General features: G+C 46.8%; 1 protein-coding gene across 1 annotated transcript; it reads left to right on the top strand.

The window, feature by feature from the left end:
* Positions 1 to 1,456: 1,456 nt before the first annotated feature.
* On the top strand, positions 1,457 to 24,222 carry PSMA4 (proteasome 20S subunit alpha 4). The gene is made up of 9 exons (XM_060260197.1): positions 1,457 to 1,612; positions 6,760 to 6,784; positions 7,752 to 7,794; positions 9,933 to 10,095; positions 17,053 to 17,130; positions 20,386 to 20,474; positions 22,136 to 22,266; positions 22,444 to 22,567; positions 23,871 to 24,222. Exons 2-9 carry the CDS (start codon positions 6,782 to 6,784, stop codon positions 24,023 to 24,025), a joined length of 786 nt encoding a protein of 261 aa, XP_060116180.1. The 5' UTR covers positions 1,457 to 1,612; positions 6,760 to 6,781; the 3' UTR covers positions 24,026 to 24,222.
* Positions 24,223 to 24,548: the final 326 nt, after the last annotated feature.

A 24,548-nucleotide genomic window follows, 5' to 3' on the forward strand; every position in this document is an offset into this window, starting at 1 on the left:
GAGACTGACCAAGAGAGAGATCTTGGGGTCATGGTAGATAACTCACTGAAAATGTCAAGACAGTGTGCAATTGCAATAAAAAAGGCCAACGCCATGCTGGGAATTATTAGGAAGGGAATTGAAAACAAATCAGCCAGTATCATAATGCCCCTGTGTAAATCCATGGTGCGGTTTCATTTGGAATACTGTTTGCAATTCTGGTCACCACACCTCAAAAAAGATATTATAGCATTGGAAAAAGTGCAGAAAAGGGCAACTAGAATGATTAAAGGTTTGGAACACTTTCCCTATGAAGAAAGGTTAAAACGCTTGGGGCTCTTTAGCGTGGAGAAATGTCGACTGTGGGGTGACATGATAGAGGTTTACAAGATTATGCATGGGATGGAGAAAGTAGAGAAAGAAGTACTTTTCTCCCTTTCTCACAATACAAGAACTCGTGGGCATTCGATGAAATTGCTGAGCAGTCGGGTTAGAACGGATAAAAGGAGGTACTTCTTCACCCAAAGGGTGATTAACATGTGGAATTCACTGCCACAGGAGGTGGTAGCAGCTACAAGCATAGCCAGCTTCAAGAGGGGGTTAGATAAAAATATGGAGCAGAGGTCCATCAGTGGCTATTAGCCACAGTGTGTGTGTGTGTATAAATTTTTTGGCCACTGTGTGACACAGAATGTTGGACTGGATGGGCCATTGGCCTGATCCAACATGGCTTCTCTTATGTTCTTATTTGGAGGCCCTCCCTTCACTTTAGGGTTATTAGGATTATTGAATGACTGCTGAGCACTCCATTATACCCCATGGAGATGGGTTTCCATAGGGTATAATAGAGAATCAATCCATGGGTATCTGGGGCTCTAGGAGGACAGTATTTCTTTTTTAGGTAGAGTACCAAATTTTCCGTATAACATCCAGTGCCTCTCCTCAAAAAATCCTCCAAGTTTCAAAGAGATTGGGCCAGGCGGTCCGATTCTATGAGCCCTAAAAGAAGGTGCCCCTATCCTTCATTATTTCCAATGGAGAGAAGGCATTTAAAAGCTGTGCGGTCCCTTTAAATATTACAGCCAGAACTCCCTTTGGAGTTCCATTATGCTTTTCACAACCTTGCTCCTGGCTCCACCCCTAAAGTCTCTTGGCTCCACCCCCAAAGTCCCCAGATATTTCCTGAGTCGGACGTGGCAACCCTAATTCCACAGATTCCAACTTCCCGAGCAGCCCTTTCCTCCTGATCACATATCCTGCAGAGCAGCTGCAGTTCCGGAAGATCTCCAGGCTCCACCTGGAGGTTGGCAAACGCATTACAAAACCCCCACCTTTGACAGCTGCCAGCCCACGGAAGGCTTCCCCCTCACGCCATAGAGATGAACAGGAGGAAAACCCTAGAGCCGGCCACAACTTCCGGTTTCAAACGGATTTCCGGTTTTCCCCTCCTCCCTCAGCTGAGGCGACAAACTCCCACCATAGAGTTCGCCTGCCGGAGGGTAGAGCGTCGCTGCCTAGAGGCTCCCAAGCGGAAACTGACTTAGCGTCGTTCTACCGTCCCGCCCACCGCATCGAGGCGAGTGCGCAGGCGCGGCGGACATTTTGGAAGCCGGCGGACGGACGAGGGAGACAGGTGAGTCGTCGGGGTCTGCCGTCGGGTTGCGGCTCCCTTCTTTTCCCGGGCGGGTGGAGGAGAACAGGGGGGCGCCCGTTGTCTCGTCCTCCCTCCCCGTGGGGTGCTGCGTTGGGCCCCGCGCTTCTCCTCCTCCTCCGCCTGGGTCAAGGCAGAGCATGACTTTGCATCCTCGCTGCAGGGAGGCGCTGCCAGGAGAGCTGGCCATGGCCCGCAGCTGCACCCAAGCTGGGCTTGCAGAAGGCACCAGCTTCTCCTTCCTCCCCAGGCTGTGGGCTGTTTGCCCGGCAGGCAGGCTGGAATCCAACAGGTGCTGCTTTGCCTGGCAGGCAGGCTGGAGTCCAACAGGTGCTGCGTTGAGTCCGCTCTAGGTGAATGGGTGGAATATGGATCCAAGTGGGCAGCCGTGTTGGTCTGAAGCAGTAGAACAAAGTAGGCGTCGAGTGGCACCTTTAAGACCAACCAAGTTTTATTCAGAACGTAAGCTTTCGGGTGCTCCGAGCACACTTCATCAGACGAGGAATCAGGTACAGTGAGCAGAGCTACATATAGCTGGTAGGCGGTGGTTTAGAATGCAAAATGGTACAAAATTAAGATCGAATGAAAGAATAGTAAAATCAACAAATCGAACAAACCTTTTGGGTAGAATCCTAGAGTTGGAAGGGACCTCCAGGGTCATCTAGTCCAACCCCTGCACAATGCAGGAAACTCACAAATGCCTCCCCCTAAATTCACAGGATCTTCATTGCTATCAGATGGGTAGTATGAGTATGCAAAAGCAATAAAACAGTAATATGTCAAAATGTGAGAATGTCTGTTAATCACTCTAATTGCTACAAGCCTGAGCCAAATTGAGGGCATTTCTTTCTCATTTCTTATTTTCCCATAAAATTAAAAAAAAAGGTTTTCCCATCCACCTAATTTACCTTTTAACATGTAACAAACATATAGTTTGCCATTAGAAGAAAAATACGTTGAAATATAGTGGAAGATGGGTTTAGTATACGTAATGAGATAAACAGCCAATATCCCTATTTGAGTATGTCAATACAGCTAAAAGAGAAATACATTGGATAGTGATGTTCTTGTCCACCTAATTTACTATTTAATATGGATTGTATGCCAATCTCTCTGTCCGTCTGCAGCAGGGGTTGCCAAACTTGCTTCACGTAAGAGCCACAAGGATGTTTGATAGTCGTGAGATGTTTGCGAGCCGGAAGACAGGGGAAGGGAGGAGGGAGGGAGAGATGGACAGAAAGCAACTTTAATTTTGAATGCATTCTCCAAGGCAGCGGATGGGGTTTTTCGAGAGCCGCACAATGTGTGTGTGTAAGACCCACGCTTGGCTCCTGAGCCACAGTTTGGCCACCCCTGGTCTGTAGGATCGATGTGCGATGCCATCTAACAGTAGATCAAATTGTTGAATAATAGTATTAGAGTGTAATTGTACTGTGTGGATTTTATTATATATTGATGTGTATTTTTAATCATATTGTTTTATGTATTAATGTATATATATGTTGTACAGTGTCCGGAATCTCACTTGCAGGAAACGGAGCTGGATAGACATTAAATGAATAACAATGATAATAGTAAGAACAACTACAGACAGGGAACATAGCCATCTCAGTTATAACAGGCTGGCTCAGGAAAATGCCAGAAATGTGTCTCTGCTGGCATAATATCATGAGTTTATTAGCGATCCTTTTTCATGCTTGCCTGTGAATAAAACTACTTGAATTTGGTGGAGTTTACTCCCAGGTAAACAGGGCTAGGACCTGACTACCAAAAAGAGCCAGTTTGGTGTGGTGGTTAAGTGTGCGGACCTTTACCTGCAAGAACCAGGTTTGATTCCCCACTCCTCCACTTGCACCTGCTGGAATGGCCTTGGGTCAGCCATAGCTCTGGCAGAGGTTGTCCTTGAAAGGGCAGCTGCTGGGAGAGCCCTCTCAGCCCCACCCACCTCACAGGGTGTCTGTTATGGGGGGAGAAGATATGGGAGGTTGTAAGCCGCTCTGAGTCTCTGATTCAGAAAGAAGGGTGGGGTATAAATCTGCAATTCTTCTTCTTCCTAAACTGAAACACTGTCCTGTGCTACATGTGGGTTGTTATGGCTTGTGCTGGTTTTTCACTGATATAGAGCAATTGGTTTTATATACATTATTAGTATACTAAGAGCCCTGTCAGCTCTTAGAGGATTGGCTCCATCAGGGGTGTGTGTGTGGCCTAATATGCAAAGGAGCCCCTGCTAGAATTCTATCTCTGGACTCTGTACCTAGAGCCTTGTCAGCTCTTAGAGGATTGGCTACATCAGGGTATGTGGCCTAATATGCAAAGGAGTTCCTGCTACAATTCTGCTCTCCTTCCAGCCCTAGAGCCAGTTTGGTGTAGTGGTTAAGTGTGCGACTCTTATCTGGGAGAATCGTGTTTGATTCCCCACTCCTCCACTTGCACCTGCTGGAATGGCCTTGGGCCAGCCATAGCTCTGGCAGAGGTTGTCCTTGAAAGGGCAGCTGCTGTAAGAGCTCTCTCAGCCCCACCTACAGGGTGTCTGTTTTTTTGGGGTGGGGGGGGGAGGTAAAGGAGAATGTGACTGCTCTGAGACACTGAGATCCACGGTATAGGGTGGGATAGAAATCCAATATCATCATCTCCTTCTCCTCTCAACAAAATGGGACATTCAATAGCCAGTGCATCAGGATTTTAGAAGTCTGGAACCATCAGAAAGAAACTGAAGCATAGCATACATAAGTATTAACATGATGCATTAAGCAGTATAGACCACAGTTTCTGATCATATACCCAAGTAAGTTTGTAAACCGTTTTGTACGGAGTAACCCTGTATTTTCTGGTTCTGTGCTGACAGTGCCTAATGCATTAGACTCCTAACTTGGCTCATAAATATGTATATAAGTGTTGGGCAAACAGCCTTGTTACAACTTTTTAGTTACGTTCAAACAATGCAGTGTGGATAAAAGGGCTTAATAAGCAGAATACTTAAAATGTCCATGAGGGTGTGCGTTTCTGGTTTCGCTTTCACTCTCCTGATATCAGATGCACACTGTGAATCAAGTGTACCAGTCTAAATTATGAAATTTATATCAGGCTTTTGTATTCTGAAATGAAGGATATTATTCTAAAGCGCTGTACTGCTGATGTGTCTCTTCAAAGGCTGGTCTCCTTATTGCTGGAAATGTGGCTATTAACATATTGTGATCCCTATTTTTTTTGTTGTGGCCGCAGCTAAGTATCTGCCAGAGTTCTTTTCTGGAGCTTAATGGGAAGTCTTGGAAGTCGGAAACTGGGGTGGAGTGACTCTATCTATGGAGTGCCTTTTTAGCTATTGTGTAAACAAAGTTTGGGGTGTGTATGTGGGGTTTGTTAGCTCCTGTCTTTCCCTAGAAGAAGATGAGAAGGTATTGGATTTACGGTATATCCTCCACTCTGAATCTCAGAGCGACTCAGAATCTCCTTTATCTTCCTCCCCCACAGCAGACACTCTGTGAGGTAGGTGGGGCTGAGAGGGCTGTCACAGCAGCTGGCCTTTCAAGGACAACCCCTGCCAGAGCTATGGCTGACCCAAGGCCATTCCAGCAGCTGCAAGTAGAGGAGTGGAGAATCAAACCCGGTTCTCCCAGATAAGAGTCCGCGCACTTAGCCACTGCACCAAATTGGCTCTCTACACCAAAATAACCCCTCATTGTGGCTATTAGTCCCGTCACTGGTAGGAGCGAATCAGTCACCCTACCAAATTACTTTACGGGACAGGAACCCTTTCATTTTAGCTGGCCCTGTGATTTAGTTGAAATGTGGTGTTGGAGGAGGGTTTTACAGATCCCGTGTACTGCCAAACCGCCAGAAAAGCGGTTTCTAGATCAAATCAAGCCTGAACTCTGGAAACTAAAATGAACAAACTTGAGGCTATTGTAGGAGAAGACAAAAATCACTGGAAAAGGCAGTAATGCTAGGAAAAGTGGACGGCAGAGGAAGACCCAACAGGAGATGGACTGGTTCAGTCAAGTTTCCGGGACCGAAGTGAGGCTGTAAATGAGAAGAGGTCATTTTGCAGGTCATTAATTTGTGGGGTTGTCAGAAGTGACTTGACAGCCTTAACACAAACACACACACACACACTCTAAAAGATAGTAAACATTTTGCTTTTTATTCAGTAACTGTGTTAACTCTCGTAAAGGTAGAAAACCTTTACGGCACGTTTTGAATAAATGAAGCAGGCCATTAATGTATGTACCATTAGGTTGTCAGCATTTAAAAAAAAATGTACAGCTTATCTGTTTTAACAGCGGTGCATCTCTTAGAAATTTAGTAGGAGAGGCTTGAATTGGCGTGGGAGAATTGTGGGGGAAGCTTCAGATGCTTAAAGGGCCATTGCTGTGGGAACCACTGGAGACCATCCCGCTGGAGAAATACAGGCGAAGCCCATTAGGGCAGCAATCCTCAACCTTTTGGGCACCAGGGACCGGTTTTGTGGAAGACAATTTTTCCACGGACTGGGGTGGCAGGATGGTTTTGGGAGGATATGATTGTTAACTTTCTTTCTATTAGTTTGGTGCGGTGGTTAAGCACAGCAATAGCTCTCACAGAGTTGTAGCAATAGCTTGGTCAGCCATAGCTCTCACGGAGTTGTCCTTGAAAGGGCAGCTTCTGGGGAAAGCTCTCTCAGCCCCACCCACGTCACAGGGTGTCTGTTTTGGGGGAGGAGGGTAAAGGAGATTGTGAGCTGCTGCGAAACTCCGAAATTCTGAGCGGAGGGCAGAATAAATCCCATGTATTATTGTCATCGTCATTACTACGTTGTGATATATAATGAAATAATTATGCAACTCACGGCCCGGTTGCTAACACGCCATGGACCGGTACCAGTCCACGGCCCCAGGGGCTGGGGACCCCTGCATTAGGGTAATAGAACAGAACTATTCCTTTTCCCCTTGCACTGTTTTTCGTTCCTTTGCTCTGTTGTTGGAGGGTCCTCTTCTCCATCTTAAATATCTCCAAGACAAAACGTTTTCTTGCTTTTTGGACCGTAAGCAAAGGAGTGTTGCGAGTAAAAGAAAAACCCCAAACAAACAACTGAGCAGATGCCATGGAGGAAAGTGTAACTAGGCTCTGTTTTGTTTTTCTTCTTACAGCAGAGCGTAGCCTACAAGCAACATGGTGAGTATATCTGTCCCGAGTTTTGCAAGCGTTCGGTTATGCAAGGGGTGTGGAGGATTGGGTGTTCCAGCTGAAGGACCGAGGATCAGACTATCTGAAAGACAAAGCTAATCGGATGGGGAAAATGCGAGAGGTTAGCCTGTAGAGTCCAGAGCCATATGGGAAGAAGCAGCTCCACTTGGGAAGGGAGGGCCCAGAAGTTCAGCTCTCTGTTCTCTCCTGCCCACCCCCAGCTCATGAGTTTCGCAAGCATCGGCAGGCCTTGAATTCAGCAGGAGCACAGCTCCTGAACCCTTCTGAGGGTTCCCCCTCCTCCTCCCCACCTACCTTGTCCACTGAATAGTAGGTGCAGCTGCATAGCAATCCCTGGATTAGGAGAGTGGGCAGCCAGCCAGCCACCAGGGGCTTTGCCACGCCCCCAGCAGCCCTCATTAACCCCTGGAGAAGCCCACCCCACCCTTTCTACACTTCTTATGTGATTTTGGGTGGCTCTCTGGCCTTTCGGCAGTGGGGCGGGGGGAAGCCAAGGAGAGCCCCAGGTGAGCGAGGCCTGCTTGGGCTGGCTGGATCTCTAGCCAACCCAAGCAGGCCTTGCTCACCTGGGGCTCTCTTTCCTTGCGTCAGGTTGCTTTTGGCAGGTGGGGAGCAGCATATGCCAATGAGGTCCACCACCTATTTTTCTACAGAACGACCCCTGAACATAGGCATTAGGTTCTGTTCTTGGAATTTTTTCGCAGTCTGGCAGAAGAGTGGGGTGCTGAGTCAAGTTGGGAGGTTGGGAACAGGGAATGGAGAGTGAAGATGAAATACTGTCTTTTAAAAAAATGTTTTAAGCTGGTTTGAGAGTTTGTTATGGTCAGAGAGTCAGATGTAAATCTAATAAATGATGCACTCGTGAAAAAACCCCGAAGCTGTTCCACTTCAGAAAAAGAGTAATGGAAAAAAAACCCCACATTTTTCTTTGCAGTCCCGAAGATATGATTCCAGAACTACGATCTTCTCCCCAGAAGGTAATTTCATGGCACGCAGAGGAATGAATCTTGCGGAAGGTTGGAAGTTTCCAAGCATTGATTACTGCTCTTTTTATTTGAGCTGGTTTACCTGCATCGAGTCCTGTTGTAAATGCTCATGTATTTGCAGTTCGTATCATCATACCCCATATTTGTATAGCTCTCCCAAGTGCTTTGCATGCATGATGTCAGCGATCCGTACCACAGCTCTCTTGGGTAGGACTCGGCCCTCTCTTTCTGACACGGGGCTGAGTGAATGGCAGCTAGCCTAAGACAAGCTCAGGCTTACGATGAGATTTGATCGGGAGGCTTCCTGGCCTGCAGTTTGATTCCTTAGCTCTTAAGCAATGGCTGTAGATCCTTCTGCTGTTGTCATCACCAGAGTTGGGAGGTGGAGCTCGACTGTAGTGTTTCCTTAAATCTTAGCAGGGCTCTTTTTCTAGCAGGAGCTCCTCTGCATATTAGGCCACCCCCCACCCCCCCGATGTAGCCAACCCTCCAAGAACTTAGAGGGCTCTTAGTACAGGGCCTACTGTAAGCTCCAAGAGGATTGTCTACATCGGGAGGACGTGGCCTAATATTTTATTTATTTATTTATGATTTATATCCCGCCCTTCTCACGAAGGTGGCTCAGGGCGGCTCACAACAGATAGTCAAACATAAATCAAATTGGCATTTAAATATAAAAACATTCAAAACATTTAAAACCTTAAAAACATTAAGCATTACAACAATATGTATAGCAAGAGTCTGGTAGCTACATTAATTTCCTATGTCAGTTAGGTGTAAGCTAGCCGGAAGAGGGTTGTCTTACAGGCCCCGCGGAACTGAATAAGGTCCCGCAGGGCCCTCACCTCCTCCGGCAGCTGGTTCCACCATGTAGGAGCCATAACAGAGAAGGCCCTGTCCCTAGTAGATTTTAGATGGGCTTCTTTTGGCCCAGGGATAGCGAGAAGATTTTGGGTTCCCGATCTCAGTACTCTCTGGGGAACATGTGGGGAGAGACGGTCCTTCAGGTAATGTGCAGAGGAGCTCCTGCTAGAAAAAGAGCCCTGAATTTTAGGTTGCGTAATAGGGGCTGTGGTTCAGTGGAAGAGCCTCTGCTTTGCATGAAGAAGGTCGCAGGTACAATCCCCAGCATCTCCAACTAAAAGGTCCGGGTCATAGGTGCCTCGAAAGACCTCAGCCTGAGACCCTGGAAAGCCACTGCCAGTCTTAGACAATACTGATTTTGATGGACCAAGGGTCTGATGCAGTATAAGGCAGCTTCATGTGTCCATGTATTATAGGGGAGGGGCTGTGGATCAGAGGCAGAGTCTCTGCTTGGCACGCGGGCAGTTCCAGGTTCAATCCCCGGCATCTCCAGCTAAAAGGACCAGGCAGCAAGCGATGGGAAAGATCTCTACCTGAGACCCTGGAGAGCTGCTGCCATCTACAAATGATGGAGAGAGGCCATGGCTCAGTGGTAAAGCATCTGCCTGGCATGCAGAATGTCCCAGGTTCAATCCCCGGCATCTCCAGTTAAAAGGGAGCAGGCGGTTGGGAATGGGAAAGACGTCTGCTTGAGACCCTGGAGTGCTGTTGCCATGCATGGCCAATACTGACCTTGATGGACCAAGGGCCTGATTCAGTGTAAGTGAGCTTCATGTGCTCATGTACCATAGGGGAGGGTTTGTGGCTCAGTGGCAGAGCCTCTGCTTGGCATGCAGAAGGTCCCAGGTTCAATCCCTGGCATCTGCTGTTGAAAGGACCAGGCAGCAGGTAATGGGAAAGACCTCAGCCTGAGAGCCTGGTGAGACACTGCCAGTCTGAGTAGACAGTACTGACTTGGATGGACCAAGGGTCTGAGTCAGCATAAGGCAGTTTTATACGAGATCTTTGCCTTTGTAATTGTTGGTGCTGGTCAGGTGAAAATCCAGTTGCTCCTTTGTTTGTAAACTCAACCCTTCATACGTTTTGCATGGCATTGTTTTGCACTAAGCTTCCTTCTCAAAGCAGTGACTTCCATCTGTAGCTTGATGGTGTCTCTGAACTCAGTGAAGTTCTTCCAGAGTCTTAACTCCCAGGACACCGATTCTGGCCATCTCGGCGGCTCAAAGCTGAAAGTATTGGCTGTTCTGACACTCACTTCCCTTCAGGCCGCCTCTACCAGGTCGAGTACGCGATGGAGGCCATCGGACACGCGGGCACCTGCCTAGGGATTCTAGCAAACAACGGAGTTTTGCTGGCTGCCGAGCGGCGCAACATCCACAAGCTTCTGGATGAAGTCTTTTTCTCAGAGAAGATATACAAGCTGAATGAGTAAGTCTGGAACCTTACAGTTGCTGTATAAACGCATAAACACATTGGGGAGGGACGGTGGCTCAGTGGTAGAGCATCTGCTTGGGAAGCAGAAGGTCCCAGGTTCAATCCATGGCATCTCTAACTAAAAAGGGTCCAGGCAAATAGGTGTGAAAAACCTCAGCTTGAGACCCTGGAGAGCAGGGGAGGGACGGTGGCTCAGTGGCAGAGCATCTGCTTGGAAAGCAGAAGGTCCCAGGTTCAATCCCTGGCATCTCCAACTAAAAAGAGTCCAGGCAAATAGGTGTGAAAAACCTCAGCTTGAGACCCTGGAGAGCCGCTGCCAGTCTGAGTAGACAATATTGACATTGATGGACCGAGGGTCTGATTCAGTATAAGGCAGCTTCATATGTTCATATGTACAACTGAAAAACGAGTATACTTCAATCCTTCTATATCAGGGATGGCCAACGGTAGCTCTCCAGATTTTTTTTCCCTACGACTTCCATCAGCCCCAGCCATTGGCCGTGCTAGCTGGGGCTGATGGGAGTTGTAGGGAAAAAAACATCTGGAGAGCTACCATTGGCCACCCCTGTTATACATGATTTATCCTATAGACAACTCTAAACCAGTGTATTACAAATATCAACATCAATTTCCAGTTTCTTCCCTCCAGAAAAATTTACAAATTATTAACAAAACAGCAATTAGGAACCTACAGGTGCAGGCTCTGTAAAAAAGGGTGTGCAACAAACTTAAACCGAGAACCCAGTGATTCTGTTTTAGTTTTGAACTTTGAGTCTGTGTAAGGAATTGTTGAAACAGGGTTCCATTTTAAGAGCCTGATTAACTGAAGAAGACCAGTCTTGAAACGTCTTGAAATCCAGAGGAGGCGTCTTATGAAGACTGCAATCCTTATGAGAGAGCCAGTTTGGTGTAGTGGTTAAGTGCGCGGACTCTTATCTGGGAGAACCGGGTTTGATTCCCCACTCCTCCACTTGCAGCTGCTAGAATGGCCTTGGGTCAGCCATAGCTCCGGCAGAGGTTGTCCTTGAAAGGGCAGCTGCTGTGAGAGCCCTCTCCAGCCCCACCCACCTCACAGGGTGTCTGTTGTGGGGGAGGAAGGTAAAGGAGATTGTGAGCCGCTCTGAGACTCTTCGGAGTGGAGGGCAGGATAGAAATCCAATATCTTCTTCTTCAAAGATTTCCTGGGCCCTCCGTTGGAAAGAATTTCACAAGAAGTCATGGACTGCATTATGAACTGTGTTTATTGGATGAAGGATTTCTGAAAATCCCTCTGTTGGAAAGTATTGGCACTAACTGTGGTTTGTTAATAATTTGTAAATTTTTCTGGAGGGAAGAAACTGGAAATTGATGGTGATGTTTGTATACACTGGTTTAAAGTTGTATATAGGATAAATCATAAGGATTGAAGTACACTCATTGTTTTTCAGTGGTATTCTATCTGCTTTGACTTTACACTGAAACCCCCTGCTGTGGTATAAACGCATGCGGCAAAGCTTCATTAACGCCGTCGCTTCAGCCACCGCCACGAAACTTCTCTATAAGATTAAGCACTTAAACATAGATGATTAATTTTTTGTTCCTGCTTAGCTTTCGCTCTGCGTCACTCTCTTGATTTCGGTCATAATGTCGTAGCATGATAAAATTTGAGTCCAGTGGCACCTTTAAGACCAACAAAGTTTTCATTCCGGGAAGTAGCTTTTATGTGAATGCGCGCTTCTGTGAAGGAGGCAGACCATGAGAGGGAGGGCAGGAAAGGTCGTATCAGTGCTTAGTTCTCGTGGCCCATTCTTACCCACCCAAGGAAATGCTGATCGCCACTTTGGGGTCGGTCGGCAATTTTTTCCAGGCCAGTTTGGCAAGGGATCAGTGTTTCCTCTAAGCTGAGTTAACGTGAGCTAGCTCACAGGGGGTTTTTTTAGCCTCTGGCTCACATATTTTAGTCTTAGCTCACGAAAAAAACGGCCCCTGAGCAAGCTAATTTCTGCAGTCGCTCACGACTTTAATACCAGTAGTTCACAAAGTAGAATTTTTGCTCACAAGACTCCATGGCTTAGAGGGAATATTGTCAGGGGTCCAGGAGGTTTTTGCCATCTTCTGGGCCTGAAGCAGGGGTCACGGGAGATGTGTGTGAGGGGGGGAGGTATTTGTGAACTTCCTGCGTTAGGCAGTGGGTTGGACTAGATGACCCTAGAGGTCCCTTCCAACTCTGATTTTCCGATTCTTCAGAGACATTGCAGTCCACTCCGGTGTATCTGAAGAAGCGCGCATGCACATGAAAGCTTATACCCAGGATAAAACTTTGTTGGTTTTCAAGGTGCCACGGGACTACGGTTTTATTCTGCTGCTTCAGGCCAACACGGCTTCCCACCTGAATCTGCTGTCATAGTAGGAGTTTGTTGTTTTTCCAGAGTAGCGTAGTGAATCCTAATCAGGTGGAAAGGCAGCCTAAAAATGTTTTTAATAATAGTGGGTAGAGTAGGGTCTGGAAGACACAGATTCTAATCCAGCTCTGCCATGGAAGCTAGCTGGGTGACCTTGGGTCAGTCACACTGTCATGATCTCCCTGCAGGCCCCAGAGAAGCCTGCCTAGGAGTTTCTGGGGAAAGTACATTTCCCAGGGTCCCCTCTGTCCCTCTGATTGGGGGCCAAGGTTTTGGAGGGAAACTAGCCCAGAGAGGGGTGGGAACTGGGAAGAGAGCATAAAAATGGCCAAGCACAGACAGGGTGTGTTCTTTCCTGGAGAGGCTGCAGGCAGAGAGGTTCTCTGAGAGGTTGCAGACAGATAAGGAGAGCTCACTGGAACAGGCAGTAGGAGAAGATCCCTCACCCAAGGGAAGCGTGGTGAGTTGGTATGAGAGCAGGGACTATTTAGCTAAACGCATCAGACGCTTTTGTTTATTTGCCCCATCCTTTACTATTTTCATATTTTTAGCACTAAATCTTTATCACCCACTTATTGTTTTTAGAGCACTAATAATAAACTTCTTTTTGTTGTTATACTGCCTGGGTTTTTGTGTCTCCTTGGTCACAGTTCAGAGGTATTTATTCATAAGGAAGACAAGGGTGGTTGGGTGCTCTGGGCCCTCCAGACAGACCCTTACCAGAGTGGTGGCAGCCACTCTCAGCCCAGCCTGCCTCAGAGAAAATGGAGGAGAGGAGAATGACGTAAGCTGCCTTGGGCCATCATTGGGGAGAAAGGCAAGGTATAAATCAGGGATGGCCAAACTTGCTTCATATAAGAACCACATAGAATAAATGTCAGATGTTTGAGAGCCTCAAGATAGGAAGGCAAGCAGGCAGGAGGGAAGGAAAGGTGGAAAGAAAGCAACTTTAAATGCATTCTCCAAGCTACCGGCTGGCTTGGCTCGGAGAAGTGATTTAAAGCGAGAAATGCCTTTTCCAAGTCAGCCAATGGGGCGGTGGGAGCTTTAAGACCCACACAGTAAGCGTGAAAGAGCCTCATGTGGCTCCCGAGCCACAATTTGGCCACCTCTGGTATAAATGAATTTAATAAATAATGTTCATAAAGCGAATGTTCCTCGCTGTATCAAGAGTCAGTTATAGCTGTCAATCTGTTGGCATTGATGTAGACACATTTACTAACAAATGTGCAAGGAAAATTTTTGTCCTTAAACGTGGGAATCGCCCACAGATCTTCTGCACTTGCCTTCTTCGTACAGTGCCCAGAATTTATTTTATTTTTTTAAAAAAGGCTTTGTTAATCTTTCACTTTTCAGCTTCCAGCTGCTCCTTGAAAACTCCGTTTTTCTCGCAGGTTGACGGAGCTGTGTGCCCTCTCTGGTGTGACGTGCTGATTATTTATATCTGCCCTTGTTCTTTCATTTCCGAAACCCACTCCTTCGATTACGCTTTCCCCCTAGCTGGAATGACGGATGTCCTGATATCCGTCTTGAATTCAGCAAGGAAAGCATTTCTTAAAGGCCGGTTCTGAGGCAGGGAGCACTTCCCCAGAAAGCAAAGACAGCAAAAAGGCCTTTTTGTTTCCAGTTCAATTTCTAGGGAATCGGAGGGAGCAGGACATTCATTTTTTTGGCCTCATTTTCTTGCCCAGTATCACATTTATTTATTTATTTTATTCAATTTATATCCTGCCCTCCCCACGAAAGCAGGCTCAGGACGGCGGCTTACACACCAATGTAAATACATGGAACATAAAACCGCATTAAAATATAGAAAGATACCCAACATAAAACCATTTCCGGCGCTATAATAATCTTTAAATTTTCTATTTGTTATTCCAGCTGGATGTTCTATAGAAAGATTGATCTTAGGTTCATGTTCAAGTTGTTTTGGAGTCTGTTGCAGCCTGTGATCGTAATTTCCAAATGCCGGGTGGAAGAGCTCAGTCTTACAGCCCTGCGGAACCGTGTGAGCTCCCTTAGGGCCCTAACCTCCTCGGGGAGCTCGTTCCACCACTTGGGGCTGCAACAGAAAAGGCTCTGATTCTAGTTGTCGTGAGCCTGGCCTGTTTAAGGCCAGGGATTGAGAGTAGATTTTGTGACCCTGACCGAAGTGCTCTCCGGGGAACATGTGGAGAAAGGCTGTCTCTAAGGTATGCAGGTCTGTGGCCATATAGGGCTTTAAAGGTAAGAACCAGCACTTTGAAACGAACCCAGTTTGCGATGGGCAAACCAGTGTTCCCTCTAAGCTGAGTTCATGTGAGCTAGCTCACAGTTTTTAGCCTCCGGCTCACACATTTTTGTCTTCGCTCGGCCTGCTCTGGAAGGGTGGTCCCTGAGCACACTAATTGACAAAGAGCACACTACTCACAAAGTAGAATTTTTGCTCACACGACTCCACATCTTAGAGGGAATATTATGCAACCCAGATATCTTTCAGTCTTCATTTGTGTTAGAATGTCTAATCCAGGGGTGTCAAACTCATTTGTTATGAGGGACGGATCTGACATAAATGAGACCTTGTCGGGCCGGGCCGTGTGTGTCATAAAATATAATGCCAGGTAGAGATAGAAACTTTATAAAGGACACATACAAACACAATTAAATAATTTTTTTTAAAAAAACCTTAAAATAAAACATGCTTAAAACATTAACACTCATTGGTCTCAAAGGTGCTTTCTTTGTATCTCTCCCATGGGATCCAGGGGACTAGGCAAAGGAAGCTCTGGCTCTTTCCTTCCTTCCCTAGGAGACCAGGAGGGAGAGGAGCCTCAGCCAATAGAAGGAAGAGAGGCTTGGCTCAGTAGCTCTGCTGTGCGATTGAGAGAGCCTGACAAAGCAAGCTCTCCCTCCCCTCCTTCCTCCCCAAGGGAGGAGCCTCAGCCAATGGAGAAAATAGAGGCTTTGCTCTGTAAGTCCTGTGCAGTTGAGCAAGCCTGGCAAAGCAAGCTGTCATTCAGAAGGAAGCAAGAGAGAGGGAGAAGGAAGCAGATGACAGCCAGTTGCTCAGGGCCTGATAGGAGCCCTCTGGGGGCCTGGTTCGGCCCCCGTGCCGAATGTTTGACGCCCCTGGTCTAATTACTGCTATATGCAGTAGAAAAGAGCAAGAAAAGCTACTGAGCACCTTGCAGACTAACAAAACATGTGGCAGGGTATGAGCTTTCATGAATTGCTGCTCACTTCTTCAGAAACAGCTAGAACGGGAGTCCCTCTGTCTGAAATCACTCCGCTCTTCAAGATAAAAGGACAGGTAGACTCACATTTCAGCAGCAGGAAAGAGCAAGAGTCCAGTAGCGCTTTAAAAAACTGGCAACATTTGTGGCAGGGTGTGAGCTTTCGTGAGTCACCGCTCACTTCTTCAGATACGGCTGGAACAGGCAGTAGCTCATGAAAGCTCCTCCCCTGCCACATATTTTGTTAGTTTTTAAGGTGCTGCTGGACTCTTTGGCGTGATGGTGAAGTGTGCGGACTCTTATCTGGGAGAACCGGGTTTGATTCCCCACTCCTCCACTTGCAGCTGCTGGAATGGCCTTGGGTCAGCCATAGCTCTCGCAGAAGTTGTCCTTGAAAGGGCAGCTTCTGTCAGAGCTCTCTCAGCCCCACCCACCTCACAGGGTGTCTGCCGTGGGGGGAAAGATAAAGGAAATTGTGAGCCACTCTGAGATTCGGAGTGGAGGGCGGGATATAAATCCAATATCATCATCATCTTGCTCTTTTCTACCGTTAGAGACAGACTAACATGGCTACCCAACTTGATCTACTCTCATATACCTTACCTGGTCGCTAAGACGATCTGCACAAGTCCCAAGTACCTCCATTACATAATCCGGGGGTGGCCAAACTTGCTTAAGAGCCACATAGAATAGATGTCAGATGTTTAAGAACCGCAAGACATGGACATCAATTGTTTGAGGGGGGGAAGGGAAGGGAAACAGATGGGGAGGAAGGAGAGAGAGAGGTGGAAAGAAAGCAACTTTAAATTCATTCTCCAAGCTGCCAGCTGGCTTGGTTTAGAGAAGTGATTTAAAGAAAGACCTTCTCTAAGTTGGCCAATGGAGCGTAGGGGGCTTCAAGAGCCGCATAATATGTGTGAAAGAGCCGCTTGTGGCTTCCGAGCCACAGTTTGGCCACCCCTGACCTAGTCGCTCGCACGCACACAAACACACAAAACTCAGACCCCCTCAGTTCTTGTTGAGCCACAATTCTTGAACTCCTAGCTAAGGAAAGTTGGTTAGCCTTTTCCTCTCTGCCCATGTTCCATCAGCATCTGGAAAGGCACTTTTTAAAAAAGTTTGGAATCTCTTCTGGAGTCTGAACAGTGAGCTCTTTCTCTGACGGGTGGTGGTTTCTTTCTGCGGACTTTGCGGATTAATTTTTAGCTGGCTTTCAGCTGCTGATTTCATTCTGTATTTGTACCAGAAGATCCAGAGATCCTACGTGGGGCAAAAAGGAGGGGCGGAAGGCTACCTGTGCTCGGCAAAACAGTACCGTAAAGCTTATGATCTGAACGCTCTGCCCTTGTGTCTTCCAGGGACATGGCTTGCAGCGTGGCCGGCATCACTTCAGATGCCAACGTGCTGACCAATGAGCTGAGGCTGATAGCGCAAAGGTAGGAGCTTGGAAGCGTTTGGCTGTTTTAATGACTGAACGTGAAAGGAGAGGGAGCTGTGCTTGTATGGGAAGCCACCCAGGAAGTCCACAGTTGCTACACGGGTGCAGGTAGGGGCAGGCCACCTCTGAACCTTTCTTGGCTTGAAAACCGTACAGGGCTCATCCTAAGTCAGCTGTGTGTGATAGTAATCTGCACACGCCCCTGCTTTCTCAAGAGGGTACGTGTAAGCTCCCAAATAGTTCGGAAGACAAATGCTCCTAAGCCCAGCTGAGCCAGCCCTCTGGGAATTATCTGCCCGTATAAACTGAGTGTGTGTGTGTGTGTGTGTGAACAGGCCTCAGATTCATCAGGAGCTCACAGGAGCTCAGCTCCTGAACCTTTCTGAGGGTTCCATCTCTTCCTCCCCACCTACCTTGTCCATTGGATAGTAGGTGCAGCTGCATAACAATCCCTGGATCGGGAGCAGGCAGCCAGCCAGCCACCAGGGGCTTTGCCACACCCCCAGCAGCCCTCATTAACCCCTGGAGAAGCCCGCACCACCCTTTCTCCACTTCTTATGTGATTTTGGGTGGCAGGCGGATTGCTGGCCTTTTGACTGGGGAGAGCGGCCAAGGAGAGACCCAGGTGAGTGAGGCCTGCTTGGGCTGGCTGGATCTCTCCTTTCTTGTGTCAAGTTGCTTTAGGCTGGGGGGGGGCATATGCTAATGAGTTATGCTAATGAGCTCCACCTATTTTTCTACAAAACGAACCCTGTGTGTGAATATCACTTGCACTGGAAGAAGGCATACCCAGCACTTAGAAAGAGACGGTAACTCAGTTTGGATCTGTCTCATCAGATTTTTTTTTTGGAGGGGGGGAGATTAAGGTCAGCACTTCCTTTGCTAGGGAGCTTTAATTGGGGGGGGGGGGGGGTTGCCTTTGAAGAGGACTTCACAGCCCTCTCCTTCCTGTTAGCTTTAGCTCTAGGGACTGACTGACCCAGATCAGCAGAAAATCGATGACCGTTTTGAAGAAAAGTGTCAAACAAACAAACAAGGAAAAGCTTTTCTTCTTTAAACCTTTGCCAGAACGTGAAATTCCTATTTAGGGTTGTTCTGACTCAGCCTGTCATGACTTTCAGAAGCTCAAAGGACTTGGAGGGCAGCTGTCTGTATCTCATAGCGGCCGTCCTGCAAGGGTAACAAGTTTCATTCAGGCCGTAGCAGGGCTATCCACAAGCCTTTATTGGCATATCTCAGATTATAAATAAGGCAAAAAAGAAATACAAAAATATCAAAATACACCGGTCATATACAGCTATACATTGGACAATCGATCTTTGATTACCATACTCAAGAATAAAGCAACCTTTTCAGTTATTTCGGATGACAAGTCATTCAGAAGACAGCATGCCTTTGCAGCATCTGAGCGAGAATCCATAGATTCCATAGGGACAGGGATCCGTAGAATCCATAGGGACAGGGCCTTCTCGATCACAGCCCCTTGCTGGTGGAACCAGTTACTGGAAGAGGTCAGGGCCCTGCGGGACATTGGACAGTTCCGCAGGGCCTGTAAGACAGTCCTCTTCCGGTTGGGTTATAACTGACCGGCATTGAAATACTGAAATATTCTGACGGAAGACTATAAGATAGCACACTGAGTCTGATTGATGTATTGATATATTAGTTGTTTTAATTATGTAAATTATTGTTGTATTTTAATTCTTGAATTTTATTGTTAGGATATTTATGTTGTGAGCTGCCCTGAGCCCGCTTTGGTGGGGTAGGGCGGGATATAAATCAAATAAAATGGGGGGAAAAATGAAATAGATAAACCTAAGGTGGATATTTTCTTCTCTGTGCAAGCAATCCATTTGGATGAGGAGGATTCAGACAGCATTTGGTATAGATAGCTCCCACAGGCAGCGGAGTAGTGCACATATAGCCAATATTTGATAGATATAAGCCATGCTCTCGTTTCTAACATACTGAGGTCTGATTCTAGACAAAGAGTGGCATATGGGACACAGCGTGGTAGGCCCATGGTTTTCCTAACAAATTTGGACCGAACTCTTTCAATATCGGGCTCAAAGGCACTAATCCATGTTGGGATACCATACAGTAACTGCGGGATTACTTTGGCCTTATAGATTTTTAAAGCCACTAGGAGAAACCGGTTGCCTCTGTTGAAGGAAAACCGGGAAATGGCTGATGTACTAATGGCTGCTAAGTTAATTATAGATTTGCGGTGACATGACCAAGCCATTTGAACTGGGGCAGATACTACAGAGGAAGATGGGAATTGAACCTTAGAATCATAGAGTTGGAAGGGACTTCCGGGGTCATCTAGTCCAGCCTCCTGCACAATGCAGGAAACTAACAAATACCTCCCCCCACGCCCCCAGTGACCCTTGCTCCACTCAGAAGATGGCCAAAAGGTGGGGGGGGGGAAACCCTTCAGGATCTCTGGCAATACCCCCTCTAAGCTGTGGAGTCTTGTGAGCAAAAATTCTACTTTGTGAGCTACTGGCATGAAAGTTGTGAGCTTCTGCAGAAATTAGCTTGCTCTGGGACCGTTTTTGTGAGCAAAAATTCTACTTTGTGAGCTACTGGCATGAAGCTACTGCAGAAATTGTGAGCTACTGCAGAAATTAGCTTGCTCTGGGGCCGTTTTTTTCCTGAGCTAAGACTAAAATGTGTGAGCTGGAGGCTAAAAAAACCTGTGAGCTGGCTTACACTAACTCAGCTTAGAGGGAACACTGATCCTTGGCCAAACTGGCCTGGAGAAAGTTGCTTCTTGACCCCAAAGTGGCAATCAGCATTTCCCTGGGCATGTAAGAAAGGGCCACGAGAACTAAGCTCCAATGCAACCCTTCATGCCCTTCTTCTCATGATCTGCTTAATTCACAGGATCTTCATTGCTGTCAGGTGGCCATCTAGCCGCTGTTTGAAAACCTCCGAAGAAGGAGAGGCCACCGCCTCCCGAGGAAGCCTGTTCCACTGAGGAACCACTTTGTCAGGAAGTCCTTCCTGATGTTTAGCTGACAAAGAAAGAGGGGACCAGGCTCTGTTGTTCTGACAGAGCTCCTGCCTCCTCAATCCGGAGGGGGGGAGGAAGTGTCTTCCCCTGTAATCTTTATTAGTGCCTTGAAGTAAAAGCTTGTTGAATACTTACTCATTTCTATTGCACGCAAAATTCTGCCCGTGTTAACGTATGCGGAAACGGCGTTTAGATCTTTGCATCTGGATCAGAATATTCCTAAATGTCGTTTAGGTATCTGTTGCAGTACCAGGAACCGATTCCTTGCGAGCAGCTGGTCACCGCCCTGTGTGATATCAAGCAAGCTTACACACAGTTTGGGGGTAAACAAGCGTTTTTTTCCTCTCCTTTAAATGTCAAAAGTACTTGTAAATAGTTCATGCCGTTCAGCATAACAGTCTAAGGAAGCTTCATAGCGGGTATGGGAGGTCTTTGCTTCAAATCCTAAGAATTAATTCTTCTGGCTAGAATGCAGATTATCTAGGAACATCGCAGCAAACGACTAGAGCCTTTGTAGCCAGTGATTCTTTTGTCTCTGAAATGTCCTTGGAGCATTCCTCAGCCTGAGCGGCATAGCAGTAAACTGACACAGACCCATCTGTGTAATAGATGCTCATTTGGGTTGGTCCTCGGCTCTTGGCTGGGTCTGCCAATATCCCTGAGACAGATCAGAAGCGCTGATAAAAATTGCCCTCCCCGGCTCATCTGGCAGCACATCCATTCATGGCATGGGATACATGTCAGGCTGACTGATTGCATTTAGCTTGCAGTTATCCATGTAGAATCTCACAGTCTCACTCAGTTTCTTCACTGAGAATGTGGGCACTTCCAATGGACCAATGGGTCCCTGCACATCACCCACTTCCAGTATCTTCCGCAACACTATCGTGAGAGCAGGCCAAAAGCTCTAGATTTGCTAGTGCCCGTGAACACACATGAAACTACCTTATACTGAATCAGACCCTTGGTGTCTCAAGGTCAGGATTGCCTACTCAGACTGGCAGCCGCTCTTCAGGGTCACAGGCAGAGGTCTTTCCGATCAAATACTATCTGGTCCTTTTACCTAGAGGTGCCGGGGATTGAGCCTGGGACCTTCTGCATGCCAAACGGATGCTCTGCCACTGAGCTGCGGCCCCTAGCACAGATGGAGACACGGGTTAGTTGCAAAATTCTAGTCTGCCACAGAGCTTCATTTGACAGCTGATATTGTTACGATCTGTACGTTCAGGAAAGATGTAATTTGGAATAAATAAGGCAGCAAGATCAATCCTGGAACGTGCTGCATCAGCTGTTTGGAGAGCCAGTTTGGTGTAGTGGTTAAGTGTGCGGGCTCTTATCTGGGAGAACCGGGTTTGATTCCCCACTCCTCAACTTGCAGCTGCTGGAATGGCCTTGGGTCAGCCATCGCTCTAAGTGTGAAGACTCTTATCTGGGAGAACAGGGTTGGATTCCCCACTCCTCCACTTGCACCTGCTGGAATGGCCTTGGGTCAGCCATAGCCCTGGCAGAGGTTGTCCTTAAAAGGGCAGCTGCTGTGAGCGCCCTCTCCAGCCCCACCCACCTCACAGGGTGACTGTTGTGGGGGAGGAAGGTAAAGGAGATTGTGAGCCGCTCTGAGACTCTTTGGAGTGGAGGGTGGGATATAAATCCAATATCTTCTTCTGGTTTTTTTTTTTTAAAGAAACTGTAGATGGGTTGCAAGTTAATCACCCTTGAATGTTGACCTCCTCCTCAGAAGCCAAGAAACCACATGAAAGCAAGTTCCTTTGTACCTCACATCTTGGGAAGAAACAATAAGGGGATTTATTTAGCGCTTATCTTAAGGAGCAGTAGGGACAGAGCATCCTATTAATCCTCATTCACAGAAGGGGATTTTGACATTTCTTGATCTCCTCCCCCTCCCCCCAGCCCCCTTAACCAAAGCAGAATTTGTGGCAATTCACTCTACCTAATTTAAAATTGTCCATAACCTTGTCTTTAACAGGCAAACGTCCCTTCGGTGTTTCGTTGCTGTACATCGGCTGGGATAAGCATTACGGATTCCAGCTGTATCAGAGCGACCCGAGTGGAAACTACGGGGGATGGAAAGCAACATGCATTGGAAACAACAGCGCAGTAAGTTAGCTTGCCTTCTCTGACCATTCTCTGCTTTGTCTTTTTTAACGCAGAAGTGCACAGCCATTGTTCTATATATGTAAATTTGAGCTTCAGCTCACACACTTTGCTTCTGCCATGGTCTCACACAGGCCAGCGAGAAAATTGCTGCGACATCTTTTTTCTTTTCTTCCACAGGCAGCTGTGTCGATGTTAAAGCAGGACTACAAAGAGGGAGAAATGACTTTGAAATCTGCGCTCGCTTTAGCTGTCAAAGTCCTGAACAAGACCATGGACGTTAGTAAGCTGTCTGCGGAGAAAGGTGAGCAAAGCGATTGCTTCGTTTCCCTCCCCACCCCCCTCCACCTCAGAAAATTTAGGCTGCGGTCATAATTGGTTTCAGCCGTTTCCTCGGGGAGAAGAGGGTCTTGTCTTCCCAAATGTTACAGCTGACCATTTTGCTAATGCTCAGTGTAATTGTAATGACTGGAAATTAAATCTGTTATTGCCCGTGAGAATATCTCCTAGGAGTGGTTCGGGCGTCATGCCAGATTATGACTTGGTGCTGCACGAATGAACACTGGGTCAGAATCAGAGATTGCTTTAAAAGGAGATTAGGCAGTTTCACGGAGGAGAGAGCTATCAGTTTCTACTAGCTTATGATAGCTTCTGAACGTGGAGGTTCTCTTTAGTTACCAGCCTCTGAATACCAGTGCCAAGAGGCAACATCAGGGGAAAGCCTCTATATGCCCTGCTGTTGTTCCTCCAGAGGAACTGGTTGGCCACTGTTTGATATAGGAGACTGGACTAGATGAACTCCTGGTCTGATGTCCTTACATTCTTATCAGGGGAAGGCCTCAGCCTCTATGCCTTGTTGTTGGCCATCCAGAGGAACTGGCTGGCCACTGTGTTAGATGGAATATTGTTCCTATCCAGCAGGGCTTTTCTTATGTTCTTTATTTCGGGGCTTTAGCTGGCTAATTGTAAAATTTAGGCCTCAAGGTTGTGGCGGGATTTCTTTTGGGGTTGGGTCTTTTATGGAAATTGACCATCAAGGGTTCAAGCGTTCATAGTGCCAGCAGCCTAGACTGAGAATCTAGGTCAGTGGGTGAAAGTTGAAAACTGTCTCAGGACAGGAATATCCTTATATGGTATGGGCAGGAAGCAAGACAACTGGTCATCTGGATTTGCATCTGCAGTAACTGAAATGCAAAATATCAGATAAGATAGAGATAATTGATAAGGTTTTGGGGAGAGAAGGCTTTATAAACCGTGAGATTTGAGCAGAAGTTGCTAACCGCATGAGAGGCAGGGGATCTCTATGCCTGTCAAGCCCAGAAATTAACAACCCTTGTTGAATTCTGTTTGAGGCCTCAAACATACAACATAGCCTATATTCTCAAACAGAGTGTGTGGCTCTAAGAGAAATGGGACGTAGGTTTTCATAGATTGAATTCTCTTTAAAGGTATTAGATTATAAAAGTAATCCTGCATCAAAGGTAAAACTTTAAATCCATGCTCTGGAAAATATTGGTCTTAATGGTGCTTCAGGGCCCAATTTTTGTTCTTCTGCTACAGACTTAACATGTCTCCCCCACCTGAAATGAAACATTTTCTTGTTTTAGTTGAAATTGCAACCTTAACACGAGAGAATGGAAAGACAGTAATAAGGGTATTAAAGCAAAAAGAAGTGGAGGAGTTGATAAAGAAGCACGAAGAGGAAGAAGCCAAAGCGGAGCGTGAAAAGAAAGAAAAAGAGCAAAAGGAAAAAGATAAATAAGTGAAGACCCTGGAAGGTGGGGGAAAAGAGTCTGTACAGATTTTCAGTTATGTGCATGGAGGAGGGAAGAAGTCAGAAACACTGTTTACTGAATCAGCTCATTATACCATTGAAACAAATTATTCCTGCCCTCTTTAACTCGGTTCTTTTCATCTTTATTTCTTTTTTATTGCACAATAAAAACTTTTTAAAAATGATGCTGTCAACGTTTGTAGTGCATTAGTAGCATCTAGTATGCTAATACTGAAGGAAGCCTTTTGGTTTGACGTGCATAACTACTAGGAATAGTGCCTCAGCCGCGACAAATTGGAATGTTTTTTAAAGAGGGGTAATGAAATAAGAGCTTGAGAGACATTTTCATAAGAACATAAGAACATAAGAGAAGCCATGTTGGATCAGGCCAACGGCCCATCAAGTCCAACACTCTGTGTCACACAGTGGCAAAAAATGTTATATACACACATACACTGTGGCTAATAGCCACTGATGGACCTGTGCTCCATACACTGTGGCTAATAGCCAC

The sequence above is a fragment of the Heteronotia binoei genome, chromosome 19 (genome assembly GCF_032191835.1).
Source record: "Heteronotia binoei isolate CCM8104 ecotype False Entrance Well chromosome 19, APGP_CSIRO_Hbin_v1, whole genome shotgun sequence".
NCBI classification, from domain to species: Eukaryota; Metazoa; Chordata; class Lepidosauria; order Squamata; family Gekkonidae; genus Heteronotia; species Heteronotia binoei.